This window comes from Bemisia tabaci, chromosome 3 (genome assembly GCF_918797505.1).
Source record: "Bemisia tabaci chromosome 3, PGI_BMITA_v3".
Lineage (NCBI taxonomy): Eukaryota > Metazoa > Arthropoda > Insecta > Hemiptera > Aleyrodidae > Bemisia > Bemisia tabaci.
The window spans coordinates 45909235-45931295 of NC_092795.1; the positions used below are offsets into that span (position 1 = coordinate 45909235).

General features: G+C 38.5%; 2 protein-coding genes across 2 annotated transcripts in view; one reads left to right on the forward strand and one right to left on the reverse strand.

Annotated features, from left to right (window-relative positions):
- Nucleotides 1–22061, reverse strand: part of LOC109030582 (protein 5NUC) — a 100105-nt gene that overhangs the window by 4658 nt on the left and 73386 nt on the right. Inside the window, exons 7-9 of the mRNA XM_019041618.2 lie at nt 9413–9524; nt 6490–6657; nt 5874–6071 (exon numbers count right to left, since the gene is read on the reverse strand). Of these exons, the coding sequence (XP_018897163.2) occupies nt 5874–6071; nt 6490–6657; nt 9413–9524 (478 nt within the window). The remainder of the gene's footprint in view (nt 1–5873; nt 6072–6489; nt 6658–9412; nt 9525–22061) is intronic.
- Nucleotides 18304–22061, forward strand: part of LOC109030581 (Rap GTPase activating protein radish) — a 240819-nt gene continuing 237061 nt past the window's right edge. Inside the window, 1 exon segment of the mRNA XM_072298462.1 lies at nt 18304–19308. The gene's annotated coding sequence lies outside the window, so the exon portion shown is untranslated.

The following is a 22061-nucleotide window of genomic DNA, read 5'->3' on the forward strand; positions in this document are numbered from 1 at the left end:
ACCATTAAAATTTTTAGATTTGCACCGTGTCTAGTGCCCCATTCGTTCGGACCAATCTGACAACTGTATGGAACAGCCTCCGCATTGAGAGTATTTTTGGAGCTGTCCTCTTTTTTGCCAGAAATTCTGTTAACGGTGAATAAAAAATACATATGCCCGAAGCCCGGGAAGACAATTGGTTTCTTCGCCGTCCCTTGAGTGCCCTGGGGATGCTCGGAACGGAGGGAGAGAGGGATGGAGCATAGTTCTTGAATAAGCGGCGAATGTCGAACACTCCATAGGCCCTGTCCGACGTAGCTCTCTCCTCAGTTTTCGTTCCTGAAGCACATTTAAAATGGACGTCGGAGCGTGGCGTGGGCCGAAGCAAGCATAACACTCGTTGGGGTGCGCTCCCAAACTTTCATGCACTCTGCCAAATTGGCCAGAGTGAAATTACCACCTTTTGTTACTGCGTATACGAAGCTAATGAACTCTCACCTCTCTCGAAACGATGGTTAGATTTAAAAGGAGAGGTGCCGCAATTGGACGTATTTCTATCAAACAGATTTATGTGCAGGTGAGGAATATGGGGTGTGTGTGCTCGTCAGTTCTCTGGCCGTTAGAGTGAATGAGAACCATAAAGCGCCAGTGACGTCAACGGAGATGGATGCCGTCGTGCAGCTCCTCGTAGTAGTCATTAACTCATGAGCCCTGTTCACAACGCTCTCGTGCCATGCCCACGGCTCATATATCCCGCATTCAATTCGCACATAGTTCTCTTTGCTGAATTTAAAATCCCTCTTTTCCGATTCTTCAAAAGGAATCACGCCCACTTTTACATTGCTTCCCATGCAACTTTCTAGAACACATCCCATATTTATCACCTGCACATAGGCCTGTTTGGTAGAAATACGTCCAGATAATGCCTGAATGAGGCGCGAAGCACTATGGAAAAGTGGACCGCGAAGCAGTTAGGGGGCGCGTCCCTAGTTATTGGATATTTTCGTTGTCATTTTCTCAATACTTATCAAGAAAGTAGCGATATCTAGGCTTAAATGCCGTCATAGCTCAGCGCGCCTTCAATTGCTCGGGTACGCAAGAATACCTCCGCCGAGTTAAAATAGTTACCGCCTCGCGCCTTGCGCTGACTCAGAATTGGACATATTTCTTTTACATTGTTTCTTATGCAGCTTTCTAGAGCACACCCCATATTTCTCACCTGCACATAGTTCTGTTTGATGGAAATACGTCCAATTACTAAATCACTCGAAAGTCTTAATGGGGGGTGCTGAAGTGTTAAATTAAATCGCATGGGGCTACTCATAAAGTACGTAACGCGCCCGGGGGAGATAGATCTGAGTCTGCGTTGAGCGTGCGATAGGGGGAGGGGGTTCACTAGTTCCGGGCCGTTTTACATTACGCTTGACATTGTACTCTTTGGTATAATCTTTGTTCCACCTTCTCCTTCGAATTTTATCGTTAAAAGCTGTTCGGACCGTTTCTTTTATCTTTATTTTTTTCGTTCATTCTTTCTGCTATTTATAATTTTTTTTTCACAAATAACAGAGTAGGGCAAAAACTGAGCTTAAACAGTGATATTTCTGCTCTCGGACAGAACTGTTAAAGAAAACGTAATGCATCTTACGTGGTTTTTTTTTTTTTTTTCAAAAGCTGAAAATCATTCGCTCATGCAAATGTTGAGGTAAGGTATAGGCATTTGGAAGTTTGCTCATGCTTTCATCGTAATCTATGAACAATATGCCATTTTAAACGCCTTGCCTGAGGCGCGAAGTACTATGAAAAAGTGGACCGCGAAGCAGTCAGGGGGCGCGTCCCTAGTTATTGGATATTTTCGTTGTCGTTTGCTCAATACTTATTAAGAAAGTAGCGATATCTAGGCTTAAATGCCGTCATAGCTCAGCGCGCCTTCAATTGCTCGGATATGCAAGAACACTTCCGCCGAGTTAAAATAGTTATCGCCTCGCGCCTTGCGCTGACTCGGAATTAATTGTCCCCAGAATATTCCTTTAAAATCGTCCATAAGGTCGATTTTGCCACTTTTTTAAAATCAGCTCTTCGCTAGAGGGTTTTAAACTATATTTTTTTCAAAAGCTGAAAAGCATTCTCTCATGCAAATGTTGAGGTAAGGTGTAGGCATTTGAAAGTTTGCTCATGCTTTCATCGTAATCTATGAACAATATGCCATTTTAAACGCCCTTTCTTTCCACGATCGCCGCTATTTGCAATTTTCCCATTACTTTCAGGAGCAAAATATAACGGTTATATCTTGCGTGTGAGTGAGTAGTTTATATTTTACTAAAGTAATGTAATAAATCATAGGCTTCCGTGATGTTGCTGCAAGCAGCTGTTACATGCTTTATCTTCGCCGGTCATTTTCAAACGTAAATCAATGCATGCATGCACTGTGATAAACTGCAAACCCTGGGCGCACAGATTTTCAAAGTGTTTTCACTAACGAATGAATCAAGAGGTTACCTATTTTCTTTGAATTTATAATATGAGGATTACTTCCTGTACTTTACACGTGTTGGTAAGAAGCTGTTTGCAGGATGTTTGACGCTCAAAAATACCGTTCAAAATAAAATTAGAGCCTCTTAAGGGTCTCAAAATTTGGGGGAAAAAACTTTTTAAAATCTGTTGGACTTTTTTCCGGCATTCAGATCTTCTTTACACTTTAACTGTTAGTGTATTAAGCACATAGAGCATGCTTGAATTTAATAGGTGACGTTTTTTTCTTTTCCCTCGTCAAAATTGTTCCTCATATTCCGTCCTCATGCTATCATTTCAGGTGACTCGAATATAATTTGTCGGCTATGCATAGAGGTTTTAGAAAAACTTATGTAGTTCTATTGAGGAAAGGAATACATTATGATGCGACGCGATTATTTGATACACATTAGTTTCACCATAATTATCAGGTATTCAAATTTGAGTAATTATTAATATTGCGGTCGGTGGACATGGCGTCATTGCACTGTATAACCAATTTTTGAGTACGAAATTTTAATTACAGGTCATGCGATGCAATTTTCCGCGGAAACTTATCACGGATTCTGCGAACGGAGAGGATAAAATTAATCTAGGATATATTGTGGTTTGTGGCAATGTAGTTTTATCTATCTCGCGCACAGAGGCTCAAAATCAGGATGGTTTAAAATCTGAGCTTCCTCTCGATTAAAAGTTTCCCTCGAAGCGTAAGCATATTCAAAACGTGCTTCGTTAATCTTGTTTTCACGTTGAATCGTTAAGTGTAGCTACCATCGTTGCGGAATAGACAAATATTCGAGGGTTTCAAGTATTCATTCAATCGCTAGCTGCTACTCTCAGAAACTTCACAACGCTCCTGACAGATTAAACAAAAGTTCACCAACAGATTATTTTGCAAAACTGCGACAGTGCGTTCCGAGACACGCCCCAAGCGGTAGGTCATTAAACTATTAAAGTGGCTTTCCCGAGCCAAAAGAGGAGAAATAGGGTTAAGAATGGAGAGTGAGTTGATATGAAATCTGAAGAGGTACAGCCGGGAAGGGGAAAACTGCCAAGAGTTGCTGATATCCGAAAAAATAACGCAACAAAAGATTATTTGTTAAATTTTGGAGCAAAAAAATTAAGATATATAACAAGGTGGAGAAATGGTGCTGGATCCACATCATTTCGCGGGGAAACGAAGCCAAGAAATACCAAAAATTAAAATTAGAGTCAAAAATAAATTTTTAGAACTCTAATGCGCACCAGTATGAAACTGAGCCACCTTGTACACCTTGTTACATACAGTTTCGGGCCACTTTTTAGTGTTTAATTTTTTCATTAAGATATATACTTTAATGATTCCAAATGCCTACTTAAGGAAATGCCATTCATCTCGAAATTTGCAACACTTCGCAAAATTTCATAATCCGACTTAATTTATCGAGTCATTTGAGTAAATGCTTGATTTTAGCCTTCAACAGCTACACCACTTTATGCGGTGTAAACGGCAGTTGTCCTCCTTGTTTTTGGACAAGAATTTCAGTCGTCTTTTCTTTTTGACTCTTGGGTTGAAATCTTCATTTGTTAAGAGCGTTTGTTCCATCTGATAGCTAAACCTTTGCGAGTGTCATGTTTCATGATGTTGGATGCGGAGATTTCATTACATTCTTTTCCTAAAATACCTCGGCCAGATTTTTTCTTTTATCTTTGTTTTTTATGCGTTGACCCAATTCTCCGGTCACGAGACAAAAAGATGGCTAGAGTGAGAAGAACTCAGGGTATTACCGCTTGCGAAAAACCCGCCTTCGTTTTGACGTACTTATTCTAAAAGGAATCATATGGAAACGAATTAAATCAAAAGAAACTATGTCGAACGAAAATCTTATGCACACAGTCCCTTTTGATGTTTACTCGGTTTCACTTAGTTCTTTTTAGAATAAATATGTTCATTTCGTCCTACTTCTCCAGTTCTCACGCCCTATTATTTTAATTGTTTCCTCCGCGCTGCTCACTTACCGTCATAAATGGTATAAAGCGAAGGCGGCCGAATGTAAAATGGGGTATAATGAAAAAGGTAATTTTGCACTCCCGCGCGGCGGGGGAGGGGGATGGAGGATGTCACGCAAATCTCCGAAGTTTGGAGATGAATATTCAACGGGCCAATTAAATGAATGTAAATCAACTTCCCTGACAAAGTGCATATTTTTAGTCACCGTCAGATTCGCTCCTACCTGGGCGCGATCCGTGTTATTAATTTCAGCCTGCCTCCCGTGCAATTCAAAAGCCGGGCGTGTGTGCTTTAAAACAACTTATGTCAACCTTTCATTGTATTCATTTTAGAATAATATTTTAAAGCGGGATTATTTCTGAATAACTTTATCTTGGTTCATCTGCATGTATAAATAGACTCGCGGATGACATTTCCTTTTCCCCATAAAATCGGCTCTATGTATTTGTTCTGAAAAGAACTATGTAGAAATGAACTAAATTAAACGGAACTATGGAGCATGAAGCATGCCAATTCTACGCACGTAATTCCTTCTGAGTCAATTCACTGTCACTTGATTTCTTTTTAGCGTAAATAATCTAATTGTGGTGAAAATCATTGTGGATTTGTCCCGAATGAAAATAAATGAACTTTCAAATGTGTAATACCTTTTTCAGTAAATGCTTACGCTTTTGTCAACAGTAATAAATTAATTTTGTTCCGGAATATTTTTTGAAAGTACAGTCAGAGTTAATTTTTCTTTTTCCCTCATATTTTACAAGTATGAATAAAGTTAGGTGACCTCTACCTTTTAATATCAAAGCAAAGTTATTTTTTAAATAATTGGCACGGAAAACAACTTACATTTTGATAAGAGATTAAAATTGACGAATTTCTAACATTTTTTCAATTCACCGATGATATAAATAAAATTCAACACGAGTGATTTTTATTTATGTAAAAATAATTCGTTTTGAATTTTTTGATCGTTCAATAGGTAAGGCCAACAAAAGCTGTAATTATTTGATAGCTCAAAAATATTTTTTGGGTATGAAATTATTCGGCATCTATAATCAAAGTAATTAACTCTTTTTGGTGAAATCTAAACCAAAAAATGTAAAAACTCGGCGAATACATTTGAGTTACAATGGACGGTAAGTCAACTGCTGTTTCGGCGATGTCTATTGAACGCATGACGATATAATGTCACACTTAAGGTTTGAACACTGACATCCCGGAACGCCTTCATTTTTCCGGGTATGCACAAATCGCTCCGCAGAGATCGAATAGTTATCGACTTGCGCCTTACGTTGGCGGGCAGTGCTTTAAGACTTTGCACGTTTGGAATTACTTACGGAAATGATTCGTGTAGGTCATTCTTAACTTCTGTTGGATAATCCGTTAATGTGCTACTTACCAAGAGTTGTTATGGGTGCATCTTGGTCAAAGCTGTAATTGTCACCACCCATGAAAATATAGTCGGTCATGATTACGCCGTACGTAGCGTTTTTGTCCAAAGGTAAATATTTGGGCACCATGCAGTGTCCGCAACGGACTCTTGCTTCCACCACTCGTGAATTCGGTGGTTTAGACATATCATACGTGACATGAATACCTAGGAAAACATAAGAAAGATTCAGCTGTTTATTTTCTGATAAAAGTACGGGGAAAACTTTTTGCACGTTGAAAAAATCTGGGAGAATTTACTTTGCCTATTTTCAAGCAATCTAATACAAGCAAACCGCATTTTCTCGAGATCTGATTGGGGTTTCTGCAGTTTTCATCCCCAATTAGCTCTGCAGATTTGTTTCTCTCCCCTTTCAGTTGGATGCCCCGTTGCCCCTCTCCATCTCTACTATACAATCAGCCCGCAGCAACCGTTGTTCGAGACCATCAAACTCGGGTCGCCCAACCGAGAATCGAACCCGTGACCTCCCGATTATGGAGCCAGCGCTGTAACCTGACTACAAATTACTGTTTTACGCCCTATAAAACTGAATTATTTGAATTAAAAAAAAACAAACATGGATTACCAGAGACTTGCAGAAATGCACTTTTTGAATGTTTGTTGGAACACGATGCATCAAGTGGAGCAACAGAGAATTCTAACGTTTTGAGCAAGTGAGCACCCGTAATGGTTGTTTTGATTAATTTGTTTTTGAATGGCATCACAGTCAGCACATCGCCGTACGTAATATTGCCTAGGGAACAAGAAACGCCATACAATTAGATTAAGTAAAAACATGAGTGAATATGAAATAAGTGAATAAATTGAACATTTCAGAAAAGAACAGGTAAATAAGATGATGCAAAGGTCACTAAATCATCACGGAGATGAGGGGTATAAAATATGAGGGAAAGAGAAAAATTACAAATCTTACTGATAATTTTATGTCCCTTACCGGGCAGTGGCCATTCGTACTAACCACCCTCTTTATATAGTAATTTCTTCCAAGCCATTGCAAAATATCCATAAAACAATTTGCATAGGCTCAATAGTCGCATCTAAACCCAAAAATACTAATATCTAAAAAAAAAAAAATCATTTTCCCCAGAGCGCCCCTGAAGGAGTTGACAACCATTTGGGGGGCTTGGAAGACAAGGCGCATAAGTGCAGATTTTGCTATTTTGAGAAATACGCGTGCCAAGTCTCGAAAATACATGGATCCTCATGGCAGAAAGATTGTTCAAACTGACTTTTAAAATTGGAATTTGGGAGCAAATTTCCCAAAAAATATGCATTCACACTTGTTTTACCTGAAATCATTAATAACTCAATTTTTTCAAAAACTGCCCTTATGCACCTTGTCCACCTAACCCCTCATGTTATCTGACTCTATCTTATTTTATCGGTGTGGGTTGCGAGCATTACTGACTATCCAAATACGAGAACCTCAAGGAACGGAGTGGTGGGGATCGCTGTTAGAGAATAGTGACTGCGGAAGTTGTGAGGAAGTTTCGTTGGAGAACCGGGCGATTGGTCCGTGAATAAACTTCTACTCAAGTGCAGGTTTAGTGTTGAGGCTGGGAAAGTCAGGGATTACGCGGGCGATCGTAAAAAAAGACCAGGGCCGTGCAACCTTCCCGAGGCCTCCTCAACACTGTCGTCCCGCGGCCTTGTCAAATTTTACGAAGGTGTAATAAACACGGAACGTGTGGAAGAGCGTTGATTCCGTCCGAAAAGAGATGAGAGCGGAATATACAATGAGTCTTCTCTGATTGGCAGCCGCAGGGATAATTGGATAGCATTTTGCAAAAAGGAACTAGTATTGAAATGTTGCTAAGATTGTGCAACTTCTTTTGTCTTGGAGGAAAAACCCGATTATCCATTAATAGTTTCTATTTTACTCGCTAAAAACTGTAAATTTAAGACAAAAATTACCATCTGATTTTCATAGTTTTTCACAATTTCCGCAATTTTATCGCAAAAGATGAAGTTTCACAATCTTAGCATCATTGCAATGCTAGTGGTTGCTTTTTGCAAAATGCAATCCAATTCATTTTAGAGAATACCCTTAGTGGCAACGACAATTAAAGAAACTTCGAAAATACTCTTAAATTTTAAGGCGACAACTCTTCAAAAACTGTTAAAACCTTTAAATAAAATGTCCGAACAGTAAAATTTAAGTCTTAAAAGTGATAAAAATCTCTCAAAATATCAAATGTAGTTTTTCAACGCTAAAAACGTTTGGAAAAAAAAATGTCAAAAAAACTACAGTGATATTTTAATATTATTTTTTTTTTTTTTTTTTTTTTTTTTTTTTTTTTTTTTTTACACTTTTTCCCTTAAACTTTACAAAACTCTTTTACCACTTTTACGTACGATATGCTGCTCACCACGAGCACACATCATCTTTCTCATACGTCTCCGGTTTCGTTTAGTAGAAATACGTCCAATTACGATGCCACCTTGAGTGAAAATAAATGTTTTCCGTCGAAAGAAGAAGACAGAATACGTCATTCTGCAGCGACCTGGAAGTTGCGCTCGGTTTGTGTGGGTTATTGCGTGACAGTCACAACAACCTGTTGAGAGTTTTCCGCAGTTACCTACGCACCACTTTATTTCACCGGTTTATTTCTCGCTCCTTTATTTCCACCCTATTTTCTTCCTTACTGAATAGTTTGATGACTCTCCCTACCACCAGCGCGCATCCTCTTTTTTCTTCGAGTCTTATTTTATTCATTTATTTCAACGCCTTTCAACCGCGAGACAATTTTTAAAAGGAGCATTAATAACTTCACTTCAACCAGCCGCATAATTCTACAGAGATCCGTCGATATTCTGTTCAGGAAAAGTGCGAATAGAAATCCAAGAAAAAATGATCATTTCAATCGATCAAAAATTCATAATTACAATCGATTTATCGTTTGGAAAACAAGTTATCTGCCTTGAGGAACATCCAAACTTGTGCAAACTAAACCATGTAAGCTCTCAAATGATCGCCATGAGCAACGGTGTAATACTTTGCATGCAAAGGCGTGGCGTGCTTTACGATATATCCATTGATACGCCACTCAAACCTATGAAAAAAGATCGATTATCAAAGTGTTCGCAGCAAACACCTTAGTAAATGCCGTCATAGCTCAGCGCGCCTTCAATTGCTCGGGTATGCAAGAACACCTCCGCCGAGTTAAAATAGTTATCGCCTCGCGCCTTGCGCTGACTCGGAATTGATTGTCCCCAGAATATTCCCTTAAAATCGTTCATAAGGTCAATTTTGCCACTTTTTTAAAATCATCTCTTCGCTAGAGGGTTTTAAACTATATTCTTTTCCTAATATTACAGGGGGGAACTGAATTCTTTTCTGATTTTTTTTCAGAGCTGACACAGAGTAATTTTAACATCCGTTTATACAAAATCTTTCGCAGCCTTTACATACACCCGGAAGGATGATTTGAACGTGAGCACCCAATGTCAATGACAGAATAGTTTTTTTTTTTTAAGTAGATGATTACCAGAAGAGTAGAATCCATCAATTGTGGCACGCACAGAGCCGGCTTGACAGAAACTGATGGGGGCATCCGTCCAGTGCTCAGGTGGTATCAATTGTCGGTACTTTGTTGCGTACTGAAAACAAAATGAAGCGTAAATTACAACGATATTGGTTAATGAGATAGACATTTAAAATAAATATCAAACTGTGAACTCAATATATTAGATTACATTTTATTTCAATTCTCTGAGATCGATTACGTCTTTAAAAAACATGAACATTTTAAAGTTTATTAGAGCTTATAATCTCGCATGTAACATATAGCTATGTAACAAATTATTCAGCGCAAATAGGAATGAAATAAGTGGCATGGAATCTATTTTCACGGTTTTCAGGTCATCTGAAAAGCGGGACCGTACTTGAGTCGATAAGAGGCGAATGAAAGGATGGTTAGATAGATGCGCGTTTATGAAATGGGTGCAGGGAAAAGGATGGGCGGGTGGTATAACTGCAAGGGGATTTTCGATTTAAGTTATGGAATAAAATTGTTCCAAGGGTGCTGGGCACTGAGCCGCCACTTATCGTGCAGTTTTTCACTGAGGCCCATTAAATTATTGGTCATGGTTCGAATCCTAGGTTCTAGGCACAGTTGCTACTTTTAAAGAGGGATATCTTGCAATAGTCCAGTCATTCTAGCCAAAAAAAGGGCCTAACCTCGGACAAATTAGCACAAACTTCTCTTGTGTTTTAAAGCGCTCCAAAACATGTCTAGAGCCCCCCAAAAAAAGTTTACCATTAGCCCCCCTCGGGAACACAGTCAAAATTGCGTATAACAAAATGGCGGCCGTCTGAAATTACGTATAAATTGATTCTTGACTTCGTCAGCGTTTTCCCGATTTTGCGTAATTCTAGTGCATCCAGTGAAAAAAATCATTCTTGTCGTTTTTTTAGAGGATAAAATTTTGCTTACAAATATATATTAGTTTTTTTAATTTCGACTTGTTGGTGCCGAGCTACGAGGTCCGACACCGAAAAAAAAGGCTAGAATTTTCTTGAAATTTCAAGTTTGGTTTGTAACTTTTAAAATACAGCTTCGGCAGAATTTTTTCTCTCAAAACTGTTGGCACCAATGGAAAGAGCATGAAATTTTCTTTTCAAAACACATATTACATCAAAATTTAACTGAAGGTATAAGACCTTTATAGGGCCTTTATGGAATGGTGTCAAATTTGACATTTTTTACTTTGTGTAAATTTTGGCTTGAATTTCGATTAGTGTGACCCTTTTTCACGAATATTCGACTATTTTTGAAATAAATTTTGTTATTAATTTAGTCATGGTACATAGTAAGGGGAGAAGCACCTTAGAGGGATGGTCGACCGGGGGGGGGGGGGGGGGCATACCTGATCCGTTTACTGTTTGGCCTATCGCAGCTAAAGATTCTAAGAAAAAAACTGTAAAACACCTAGTTGTCGGCAGATTTTCATGAAATTTGGTGTACCCCGGTATATCGATCTAGGAAATTCGAATTTGACGTTACTTTCAGTCTGAATCAAAATTCAAGATGGCGGAAAAAAGATGGCGGCAATAATTTGTTAGATACCTGTTTATCGACTGATTTGCATGAAACTTGGTATAACCCTGTATTTAGCCCTAGAGAATTTGAATTTGATGTCGAATTTAACCGGAATTGAAATCAAAGGTGGTGGGAAGAAGGTGGTGGCCATAATTTTTTAAAATTAAAGATGGCGGGTACAATTTGAAAACTACCTATTTATCGGCAGATTTTCATGAAACTCGGTGTATCCTGGTATTTTGATCTGGTAAATTCGAATTTGACGTTACTTTCAGTCTGAATCAAAATTCAAGATAGTGGAAAAAAGATGGCGGCCTTAATTTTTAAAATATCTGTTTATCGGCTGATTTTCATGACATTGAATATTACCTAGTATTTTGACCAAAGTTTGTCGGTTTTGGTTTGAAAACTTATAATATAAGGTAATAAGACAGGGTAAAAAAGTAATTGAGGGGCTCGGAGGACAAGGCACATAAGTGCAGATTTCGAAAAAAATGACACATTAGTGGTTCCAACTAATTCTAGGTTTAAAATAAAGTCTGTGAAAAATTCACCGGAAGCATCCAATGCTTAAGCATCAAAATGTGAGTTTGAACTCTCTTTCTGCCATAAGGCTGTGTATAATAGTTAGCAACTTTAAACATGTTTTTCTCGAAATAGCTCGACGAGGTGCACTTATGCACCTCGTCCTCCAAGCTGTTTAATTGAGAGTATAAGTGTTAAAACGTAATTTTTTCAGTATCGTCGAATATTTAATTGACACAGATTAAGAAATACAAAGCCGAGTAATGAAATAAAATATGTACTAATTTTTTACTCGGTCTATTGAAAGCTAAATAATATTAAATAATGTGCGAAATGATGTCGCATATTCGGCTGACAAGATGCCGAGGGCAGTAAAATTTTAATGTTTTTATTATTTTCCTTCTTATTTACTTAGATTTCACCATTTCACACGAGCCTGCGGTACGTCACGTAAAGCATAGGTGCATACCCCTCTCCCCTGTTGACAACCCCGCCCCCCGCTGACATCTGTACTTTCGTTATAATCCTTGTTCGCGCTTACGCTAGAGTTGGCCGCCCAAAAGTTCCAAACCTTCAACGGTGTGTTGAATTTATCATAATAATTATTAGTTTTACTATTGATTCCTCCGACGCAAAAAGACCCGCTCCCCGAGCTGCCGCCATTACACAGCCCAATCCCTCACGTAAAGCGCTTCGCGGCGGCGGCTGTGCTCGCATTGTAACTTCCCTCATATGTGAGATGTCCCATTCCGCAATATTTTTAAAAACCCTTAAATGTACAGATTTCGCCAAGCTCTGTCCTATTCGTTTATTTTTACGTGATTGTATGCATAAATACGATGTTTGTCTTCACTTTGTATGCGTGAATCTGTTACTTCCGTACTGGCGGTCATAATATATCCATTTGCGCTCTTTGTAGAAAGCAGGGAGGAGGAGGTGGGTCAGTTTCCCCTCCTATTATTTTTTTTATATTACGTTAATTAATTTTTGCTCTCCAGAAATTATTTAAATAACTTCTCACGATTGATGGAATATTTGCTGTATTGATATGACCTTTTGAGGGATGGTGTTTTGCATAGAAACTCAACTTTCTGTAAATATTGCCATTTTTTACAATTTTAAATAAAGCCGTGTCAAACCCAAAAATTATGGAAATTTTTGAAACAAGGTACCCTATCTTATTGTAAATTTTATGTACTTTCACGTGGTTATAGTGGTTTTTTGATCAAACACTTTTAAAATGCTTAAAAATTAGGAAAATGGAGCTAAAAACGGACTTTTTTCAGAAAAGTGTCATTTTTGATCCCAGAAGAAATTATCCTACCGGCAAATATAATTACTTAAAAGGATGTTGAACATACTTTTCTAGACCAAAATTTAACGTACTTTTCAGTTACATCATTCACTTTAACTTTAAAGCTCATTTTAAAGCAATAAAATCGCAAAAATAACAAAAAAGTTAAATTTCATCATTTTTTTCTTAACTTTTTTTAAACCAAAATTCAGTGCTAAGACCCCTCAAAAAGGTTTTACGGCAAGTTTTAATAGCCCTAGATTATGGGAAATTTCATGAACTTTTCATTTCGCACCTTGTTTTTTTTCTTAAACGCCTTTTAACACGTAAAAAATAAGAAAAACCGCGGGAAAATTTTTTTCGGACAAATTGCAATTTTTTTCAACATTGCCTCCGCATTTTCACGAGAGACGCCAAAAATACAAATGAAGGTATATTTCTTACACAAAATTTTACTAGCTTTTCGATGATTACCATGGTTTGATTGAAAAAATTGTTTGCAGCCATGAAAAACCACAAAAACATGAGACAAAGCCTTGTTATTGAACAATTTGTAAATTTTTAACGTCTCAAAAATTGGCTTCTAAGTACACTTAAATACCTTCAAAAATTTATTCATTAACATTTTTTTAACTTTTATGTGCTATTACATTGGTACCATAAAATTTACTTCAAACAAAAATGACTAAACTTGAAAATTTTGGGTATATGTTAAGAAAAAGGTTCTAAACAGAGCAGCCGGGTTTTCCAATAGACAACTTTAACGCCTTATCTAACTCTCTTTAAAAAATTCGAAACAGTAATTTCAGGTATGCAATTTTTTGGAAATTTTATGCTCTAAACAATTATTACCATCGTTGAATCGTATCGTTAGTTTCCAGCTGTCAAAAAGTCGAAAATCGTTGAAATTCTGCAATTTCTAGAGAAATCATTTTTTAGCGTAATTCCCTTAAATACGCTTTTCAGGTACATGTTGTAAAATTTAAAGGAAAACCAGTGTGTTATTTGTCTTGCAAATTTTATAACCTTTCAAAAAAGTATATATAAGTTGTACTTTTGTTGAAAAATAATTGATCGAAAGCGCTGGAAACGGAAAAAAACAGCTGAATTTGTTGTTAAATATTGACTTCATGCTTTTGAATGATTCGTCTCACAATGAGGTCATAAAAGATGAAAAGGTAAAATGAATAGGTATACTTATGTAAAATTTAGCGTACTTTTCAGTGGTGTCGTTGTTTTTAACCTTTAATTAATTATTTTGACCTAAAAATGGTCAAGAACGCGAAAAATCGTGAATTATCAGCAGATTTTGCCGGTTGTTGTTTTTAAATAGTAAAATTCGGAAAGAAAAAAAATAATAAAAGCCTAAGTTTTGTATATGATTCTTAATCAAAATTTTATGATCTTTAAATCTGATCTCTTGCAATTTTTTTGTTTAACGCATTATTTGTGAGTTATAAATGAAAATCCGTATGCACGTCCTCTTTGAAAATCGCCGCAAGCCGCCATTTTGAAAAACTGCGATTTGACCACTTTCCCGGTGGAATTTTTTGGTAAACTTTTTTTTCTGTCTTATTGGGTACCTAGAGACCCTATATACCAAAGGAAAAGTTTGTGCTAATTTGTCCGAGGTAAAAAGCTAGAATGACTGGACTACAAGGAAAAAATTGTTCATAGTAATCGACGATTTTTATACTCTTTTTACATTTAGGGTTTTAAACGGAGTTCCAGACTAAAGTTTACTTGCCCGGAATACCTTGTGAGAAGTACAGACGCACATGTCTTTCCTTACCGGAAGACAGTTTAGAGTCAGATACGAAAATGCGACTTCAGGTTTCAGACAACTCCGAGCGGGAGTTCCACAGGGCTCCTGTCTTTCCCCTCTTCTATACTCTCTCTTACAACAGACATCCCACAGTCTGGGAGGAGGGGGAAACTGGGAGTTTATGCCGACGATACTCTCGTGCTAACCTCGTCCAAGAGTTATAGAGAGGCACGTCATACAGCTCAACAACATTTGAATAAAATAAATAAATGGACAATGAGAGACAAAACAAAATTGAATGCCTCAAAATCAGTTGAAGTAATTTTTACTAATCGTCCATATACCCACATCCCGCTCTCTCTAGGAGAAGATAAAATTCCAAACGACAATGTCGCCAAATATCTTGGACTTCACCTGGATTCCAGGCTCAGGTGGGGCAACCATATTAAAAAGAAGGTAGCACAATTGCGACTGAAATTTTCCAATATGCAGTGGCGGACGTAAGTCACGGTTATCTCTAAATATCAAGTTGCTCCTCTACAAATCAATGTTGAGGCCTGTTTGGAGTTACGGTTGCCAATTGAGGAGGGTTCCGGAAAAAGGGCCCATACCGAAAAATCGCGTTGTGAGAAAAACGTCATTGAAGTTTTCATTACTGTGTTTTGACCGCGAAGAGACGTCAAAATTCAAAATGAATGTTTCATACAAGGATTCATACATCCTAGAATGAAATCAGAGATTGGCAAAAGTTGCAAATCATAATTGGACTGCGAGAGGAATTTTTAAAAAAATTCGATTATGGGCCCTTTTTCCGGAGATCCACTGATGGTAATCGGTTCTTGTGACTAAACTAGTTAAAAGCACAATTGAAACAAAAAGAAAAAGTATTATCTCTTCTAAATAACATAAAATAAATAAATGACATCTTTGGTGGTCTGAAAACTGAAGCACTTTCCACCACAACATTCTGTCATTGACTTGAAAATTTTCCCCGAGACGGTTTTACCGGATAAAGTTTGGTAGACGTGACCATGCAGTCTTTTTAATTTGGCAGATGCCTTTACTCTGTTTGTTTTTTACCTGTTACCTGTGTTTACCTGTTTATTTTTTTACTTTTATGACGCTTTAATCTATCATTATTTACAATGTTACTACCACTCTCGGACATTGCGAAAATATCATCAACGAATATAGACGAACAACACGAACTAACTTCGCGAAAAAGAAAGAGAAATCCTCTGACACACACTAATATTATTAATATTATTCTGCGTGTTATTATTTGTAGGTGCCACTGTTGACATCTTGATTAACACGGAAATCTGCATTTACTGATTGCAGCTAGTGATCAGTGCATTCGATGTACAAAGAGGGGCTGTTATCAGTCGGATCGCTATCTGCTGGCCGGGGCCGCTCGGGTCTCGCGTCATCTTCTAGATCACGATGATACCCCGCTCATAGAGGTATTCAGTGGAAATCCCACGCCCGGAAAAATGGTCGTGTGGCTTTAAAAATTGGCAAATCGATACGAAACTTTAGGCACATATACTTTAGGGTACGGGCAATCCATTAATGCGTTCTCCGGAAAAAGGGCCCATACGCCCATGGGCCTTTTTTCCGGAACCCTCCTCAATTGTGGTGTTGTGCAGCCAAGTCAAATTTAGATAAAATAGAAATCATGCAAATGAAGATTTTAAGAAGTATAGCTAAAGCAAGATGGTATGAGAGGAATGTAGATATTCGCACGGACCTCAACATTGATTCAGTGGAGGACTACATCACCAAGATGTACACTGCGTATGAATTTCGACTACACCGGCACCCCAACCCTGAAGCTCTTGAGCTCTTGGAATGGGACCGATGTGGTCGAAGATTAAAACGTCGCAAGCCCTATGAGCTTGGAATCCAGGGCTTTTCAAAATTTCCCTAAATAGTTAAACCACACATGCCTCTCTACGCTCTCAAGACGTGATCAGGGGCTTTTTCGGGCTTTGACCGAGTCCGGTCGCCCAATTTTCCACACAGATAAATCAAAAAGACCTTTTTACTTTGAAGTAAACTTGTCTTTATTCTTTCTCCTTAATATTGTAAAGGTAGTACTTTTTATAAAATGTGTTTAGAAGTAGTTTAATCTTATTTAGACAGTTAAGAAAAGCTTTTAAAAGACTTTCTATGAAGTCTAAAAGTGTATTTTGTACAAAATCTCTTATGTGCAAATAAAAAAAAAAAAAAAAAAAAAAAAAAAAAAAAAACAGACGCACATGAACATACACATGCACGGAACTCACGCACACTGTGAGGAGCTTACGGGAACGTTCGCTAGAATGTTTTCGGGAACTTTACCGCTCCTGTTACCGGCACTGAATCACCCGAGAAAAATTGACCCTAGTTGCGGCATAAATACGCGCAAATAAAATATTTTCGCTGCTTTGCGTACATGCATCTTTCTATCAACCTCTTTCCATCATCTCTTGGTCTAACATGTACCGAATTGTTGGAGATTCTTAATTATATACTATGACCTTTTTTTACTTTTTCTGAAAATTTTTTCTGTGTAATTTAATGGTTATCTTTTCGATGGATTCTTTTGTATTTACTTGATTCGGATTTCTGGTTGAAAAACCTGTCTGGTAGAATTTTTGTTTTTTTGACACGCATTAAATCACCGGCTAAACCTTGAAGTGCCAATTTCCGTTTGAGAGCTGATCTCTTTTGTACATTCACGAATGTTTTTCTCAACAGGCATTTTCTATCTTAGGAGGCTTAAATATCATTTTGTAAATTTTTAATTACACGTACACAATATTTGATTCATTTTCGGAAACATCTTCTTTCCGAGGGATTGAAATATTTCCACCGTTGTTCATGATGAAACGCAGTACCTCCGTTTAGCCTCGGGTCTTTTTTCACCGACCCGTTCGTATCTTTCCATGAATCTCTGCATATGCATGTAAACTCCAGTTCGAACCCGCAGCAGGATAACCCGATATAAATAGCAATAGGCGTTTCAGTGGTGCCATTCTGTCTTGTTTCTTTGGATTTGTTTAAATTTATTTTTTCAAATTTGGTCCGTGAATTCTTGGTTTCGTGGCAGCAGAGTTGCGATTTCAAAATTCAAAGAAAATGACAAGCAGCCAAAAACATGGAATTAATCGATGCGCTACATCTTATGTCGACCTGACACAAAATATGGCTCAAATCACGTTTAAGATCACAGGATGGTAAAAATGGGTGGTTCCGCACTAATCTGTGGGGAAACAAGGCCAAAAAATTTTATTTGATTGAAAAATTTGAGCTCTATTGAGTATTGGCGCAAGAGGAAATTGAGAGGAATTGGATGGTGTGTTTTATTTTTGAAGGGGATTTGAATCGTAGCTTCATTTTTTTAATTAGGTATCGAGCTTTTTGTGTTGAATCTGGCAACGTTGGGTCGGCGGAGTCCCTGCGGGGAAATCATATCCGCTTATGAGCAACGCTGACCGGTCCTGCGGAGCAACCCGCTCCGGGGAAACGAGTATGCGAGTATCCGAGTTAAATTTAACTTTCCAATAATGTATCAGCGCCTCTGCACGCCATTGCGAAACCCGGCTGGAGATGGGAAATAATACCCACTTGTTCCTTGTTCGGGGTTGTAAGGCCCGAGATTTTAAAACTTACCGCGATCGCACCCACGCACAGTGGATCGAGTCAATCAAAGAGATCGGACGTACAATTATTGACTAGAACCGCAAATTTTTTCGTTTATTTCGTCACATTCTAAATTTTAAGGGGTGCCTACGATAGAAAATTTTACGAGGAAACCAATGGAACCACTTTTAGAACCTTAACATTTTGTATAAACGTAGTTAAAATTTCCAAATTTCGTCCGAACTCTCCGATTGACTCGATCCACTGTGCGGCTGTTTCAAAATGGAGCGTGTTGAGGAGCCCGGGCCCTCGTTAAACGAATTTCCGCGAATTCACCCTCGTATATCAGTGGAAATTCCATTCAACCTACTCCCGCCCTAAGTTGACGCTTTTAGCTCTTCACATACTGCCATTTATTTCTCCCGACCGAGTTCAATGAAACGCGGATTGCAAAACGATAGGAGGTCCTGCATTCTATCTGTTATAAATATTGAGTTATTATAATAGCCCGAATCGAGAATTTTCCATGATAACGTGAAATCGAGCTTTAATCGTGATGATCAAGACGATTTATTCCGGAGACCCTGCACTGCTATCTCTCATTGAGTGTGGAAGTTATATGTTCCCGCGCGAAATGGTGTGGATCCAGCACCATTTCTCCACCCTGTTATGTTCGTAAGTTAACCTTATATTCGCCTGAGAATAACTGATGGCCGGAGTGTTGGGCAATTTGTTGTTCCCCGGACGAAGAAACGTAACTCCATTCTAAGGTTGCAAAACTGACTCAAACACTTTAATTTCTTACGAGATCGTAATTGTGAAATTTTTTCTAAAATCTCTCTGATTTTTGCATGAGGATCAGAAGAAAAATCAGTGAAATGTTCAGTTATGGATTCCTAAGATTGTCCAGGTAAAAATGCAATCTGCGAGGGAACATTTCATTGCTTCGTTGCTTATATTTGTTTTCATGAGGAAGCTAGTTAACTAATAGGATTTTAGACATGTGTTAATATTGAGTCTTTAATGGACCTAATTCGATTTTTCTGGTTTTTTGTTATTTAGGAATGCGTTTGTGCAGAGGCAGTAGCTTGGGAATGAAGATTCACTCGACCTAATTTTTCTCAGTTTTTGGTAAGCATAATCATCTTTCTAAAATAATTTCATCGAGAAAACACCGTGTACAGTAAAATTATGAGTTTTCTCTCAGGTTTAAATCACTCAAATATAACAATGAAGTTCGATTCCCGAAGTCCAATATGTAACCCTCAATTTAACCCTAATTTGCTCGCAACCCGCGTCAAATTGGCCCCGGGTTTTCTAAAAACACGTCGCCCCCGGGTTGCATAGGACCCGGGACCGATACATACAAGTTTTAGAAGTAAGTCTACAAATACAACCTAAAACCGAATCGGACCTACATCAAATTGAAAAAAAAAGAAGGGAAAATCGAGTGTCAACACGGTCAGAGATAGGAGAGACATATGCGGGTCTCGTTTTTCAACTTTTCTCCCGGATCACAGCGCGACACCTCACATCGGAGCATAGAGCGGAGCATTGTAACATCGCACCTCGTGCCAGAGCGCCTTCAATTTCTCGGATGCAGCGCGGACATCCATCGGGCACGAATAGTTGTATCGCTGCGCCGTCATCAAGGCGCGTCTTCAGAGCTCTCGCAAGCGCCCGAAAAGACGCACGTCTCAGTGGCGTGGCGTGCTTTGCGATATATCGATTGATCTGCCATTTAAATCTATGGAAAAAGATCGATATACAGGGTGTTCGCAACGAAAACCTTAATAATCGATTCTTCAGCATACCTTCGAATGGGGAAATATCGATAATCGATCATTCACGGCTCGCCACTGGCACGTCTAAAAATCGGTATTTTGGGGAGTCACCGTATCGGGGGATATTTCCGACAACTAATCCCGGAAATCCCAAGCTGCGTCGAATTGATTCGTCGTATTGAATTCATCCATGATATAAATCTTTTAGATTCAAGCAAAAATGTTGGTCCACGCATTGACGGAAAACTCTACCAACTTTTCCCGGTGTATTATCAATGTAAGGTGTGGAATGATTTATTGTTTGGCAAGGTGAAATTTTAGAAAGCGATCTCGAGACACTTGAAAGGTGGTTGCGTGACTCAAGCTCAATATCATCACAAACTGCTACTCTTCACACGCTACGAGTATCCTCTCACGCTTATCTAATTTTTAGAACAACAATTCAAAAACGCTCGGATTTTCCTGAGACGGTTAATTAATTTCACTTGTTCTTAGGAGCCAGGCGCGATTGCATGCTAACCTTACAAAAACGGACTTCACGATAGTGGTATTAAGCTATGGTAGTAAAAATCTCACGTTGCATGTTACATCATTAATATCGCCGGTGAAACTGCCAGACCACGTATCTCGTTTGCGATGAATCATGAAGCAATTCAAATATCTACCACCTGTAAAACTTCGCAATAGACCTGTTGCAAACTTCAGCTAGAGCAAAAGAAGAGTCATTTTTTTAAAAATAGTTCAAAAATCACGAATAGCGCATCGGAAACTTTGAAATAAACTCCTAACTTTACTATCAGATATGCGTTTTTTCAAGCTTCCCGTTTCAAAAACGATACCACGGCACAGGTGAACATTTCGTAAGATGAGTCGTTCCATCTAACCCTTGCCTACTAGGATTGTTCCGCAATATTCTAATGGCCGACGACAAGTCGCCAAAACACACTTGACGAGACGGGATTTTATCAACCGGCGCACTGTGGATCGAGTCAGTAGGAGAGGTCGGCAAAAAATTTGGAAACTTTAACGCTTATAACTCCGTTCATACAAAACTTTGAAGTTCTGAAAGTGGTTCTATTGGCTGTCTCGTGAAATTTTCTTGCAGAAGCACCCCTTTTAATTAGAAATGTGATTAAATAAATATCAAAATTGGCAGTTTTAATCAAAAATTTCATGTCCAACCTCTCTAATTAACTTGATCCACTGTGCGGCGTGATTTCATTTACATTATTCTTGCGTTGATAAAGCCCGCACGGTGTTTCTTCACGATTTTCGCGCGGAAACGTCAGCCATGTTGAATATCGCATTGCATCCTATTGAGCAGGGGTTGGATGGAGCGACTCCTCTTATGAAATGTTCACCTGTGCCATAGTATCGTTTTTGAAGCGGGAAGCTTGATAAAACGCATATATCTTACGCAGTCAGTTGTATTTGGAATGTAACTCATACTTTACCGATGCGCTTATAGTGATTTTTGAGCAATTTTCTATTGAGCCGTAAGCATTCTGGAGAAACGACATTTCATTTTCCTCTAGCTGAAGTTTTCAACACGTTTATGCCGAGAATATCCTAATACTCACCTCTTCGCCGAAACAAAAGGATGCTGCCTTAACATCCTGGATGAAGAAAGCGTGCGACAACTCACAAAACGCTGAGATAACCGCATCAGCAGGTAACTTCACATCTTGACATTGCTGTAGCAACTGTTGCGGTGGTTAACCCAGCGTTTTGTGAGTTGTCGCACACTTTTCTCATCCAAAATGTTCAGACAGCATCCTTTTTTCCGGCGTTTTAGGAAAATCTGCCAATAGTACACGGAGAAAAAAAACTCGTGCTTGGGACCCGAAATTTAGGTCATACGGATCTTTGAAATTTTCAGATCGATCATCTGAACACTTGAAGTCTAGCTGTCGAGGTTAGGATCACACATCTGAAACTTCAGTTCTTACATCTGAACTACTTTGGTTTCACATCGAAATACTGGTTCTCACATATCAAGTACTTGAGATGTAAGAACTGAAGTTTCAGATGTGTGATCCGATCCTCGACACTCGACAGCTAGACCTAAAGCGTTCAGATGCTCAATCTGAAAACTTCTGA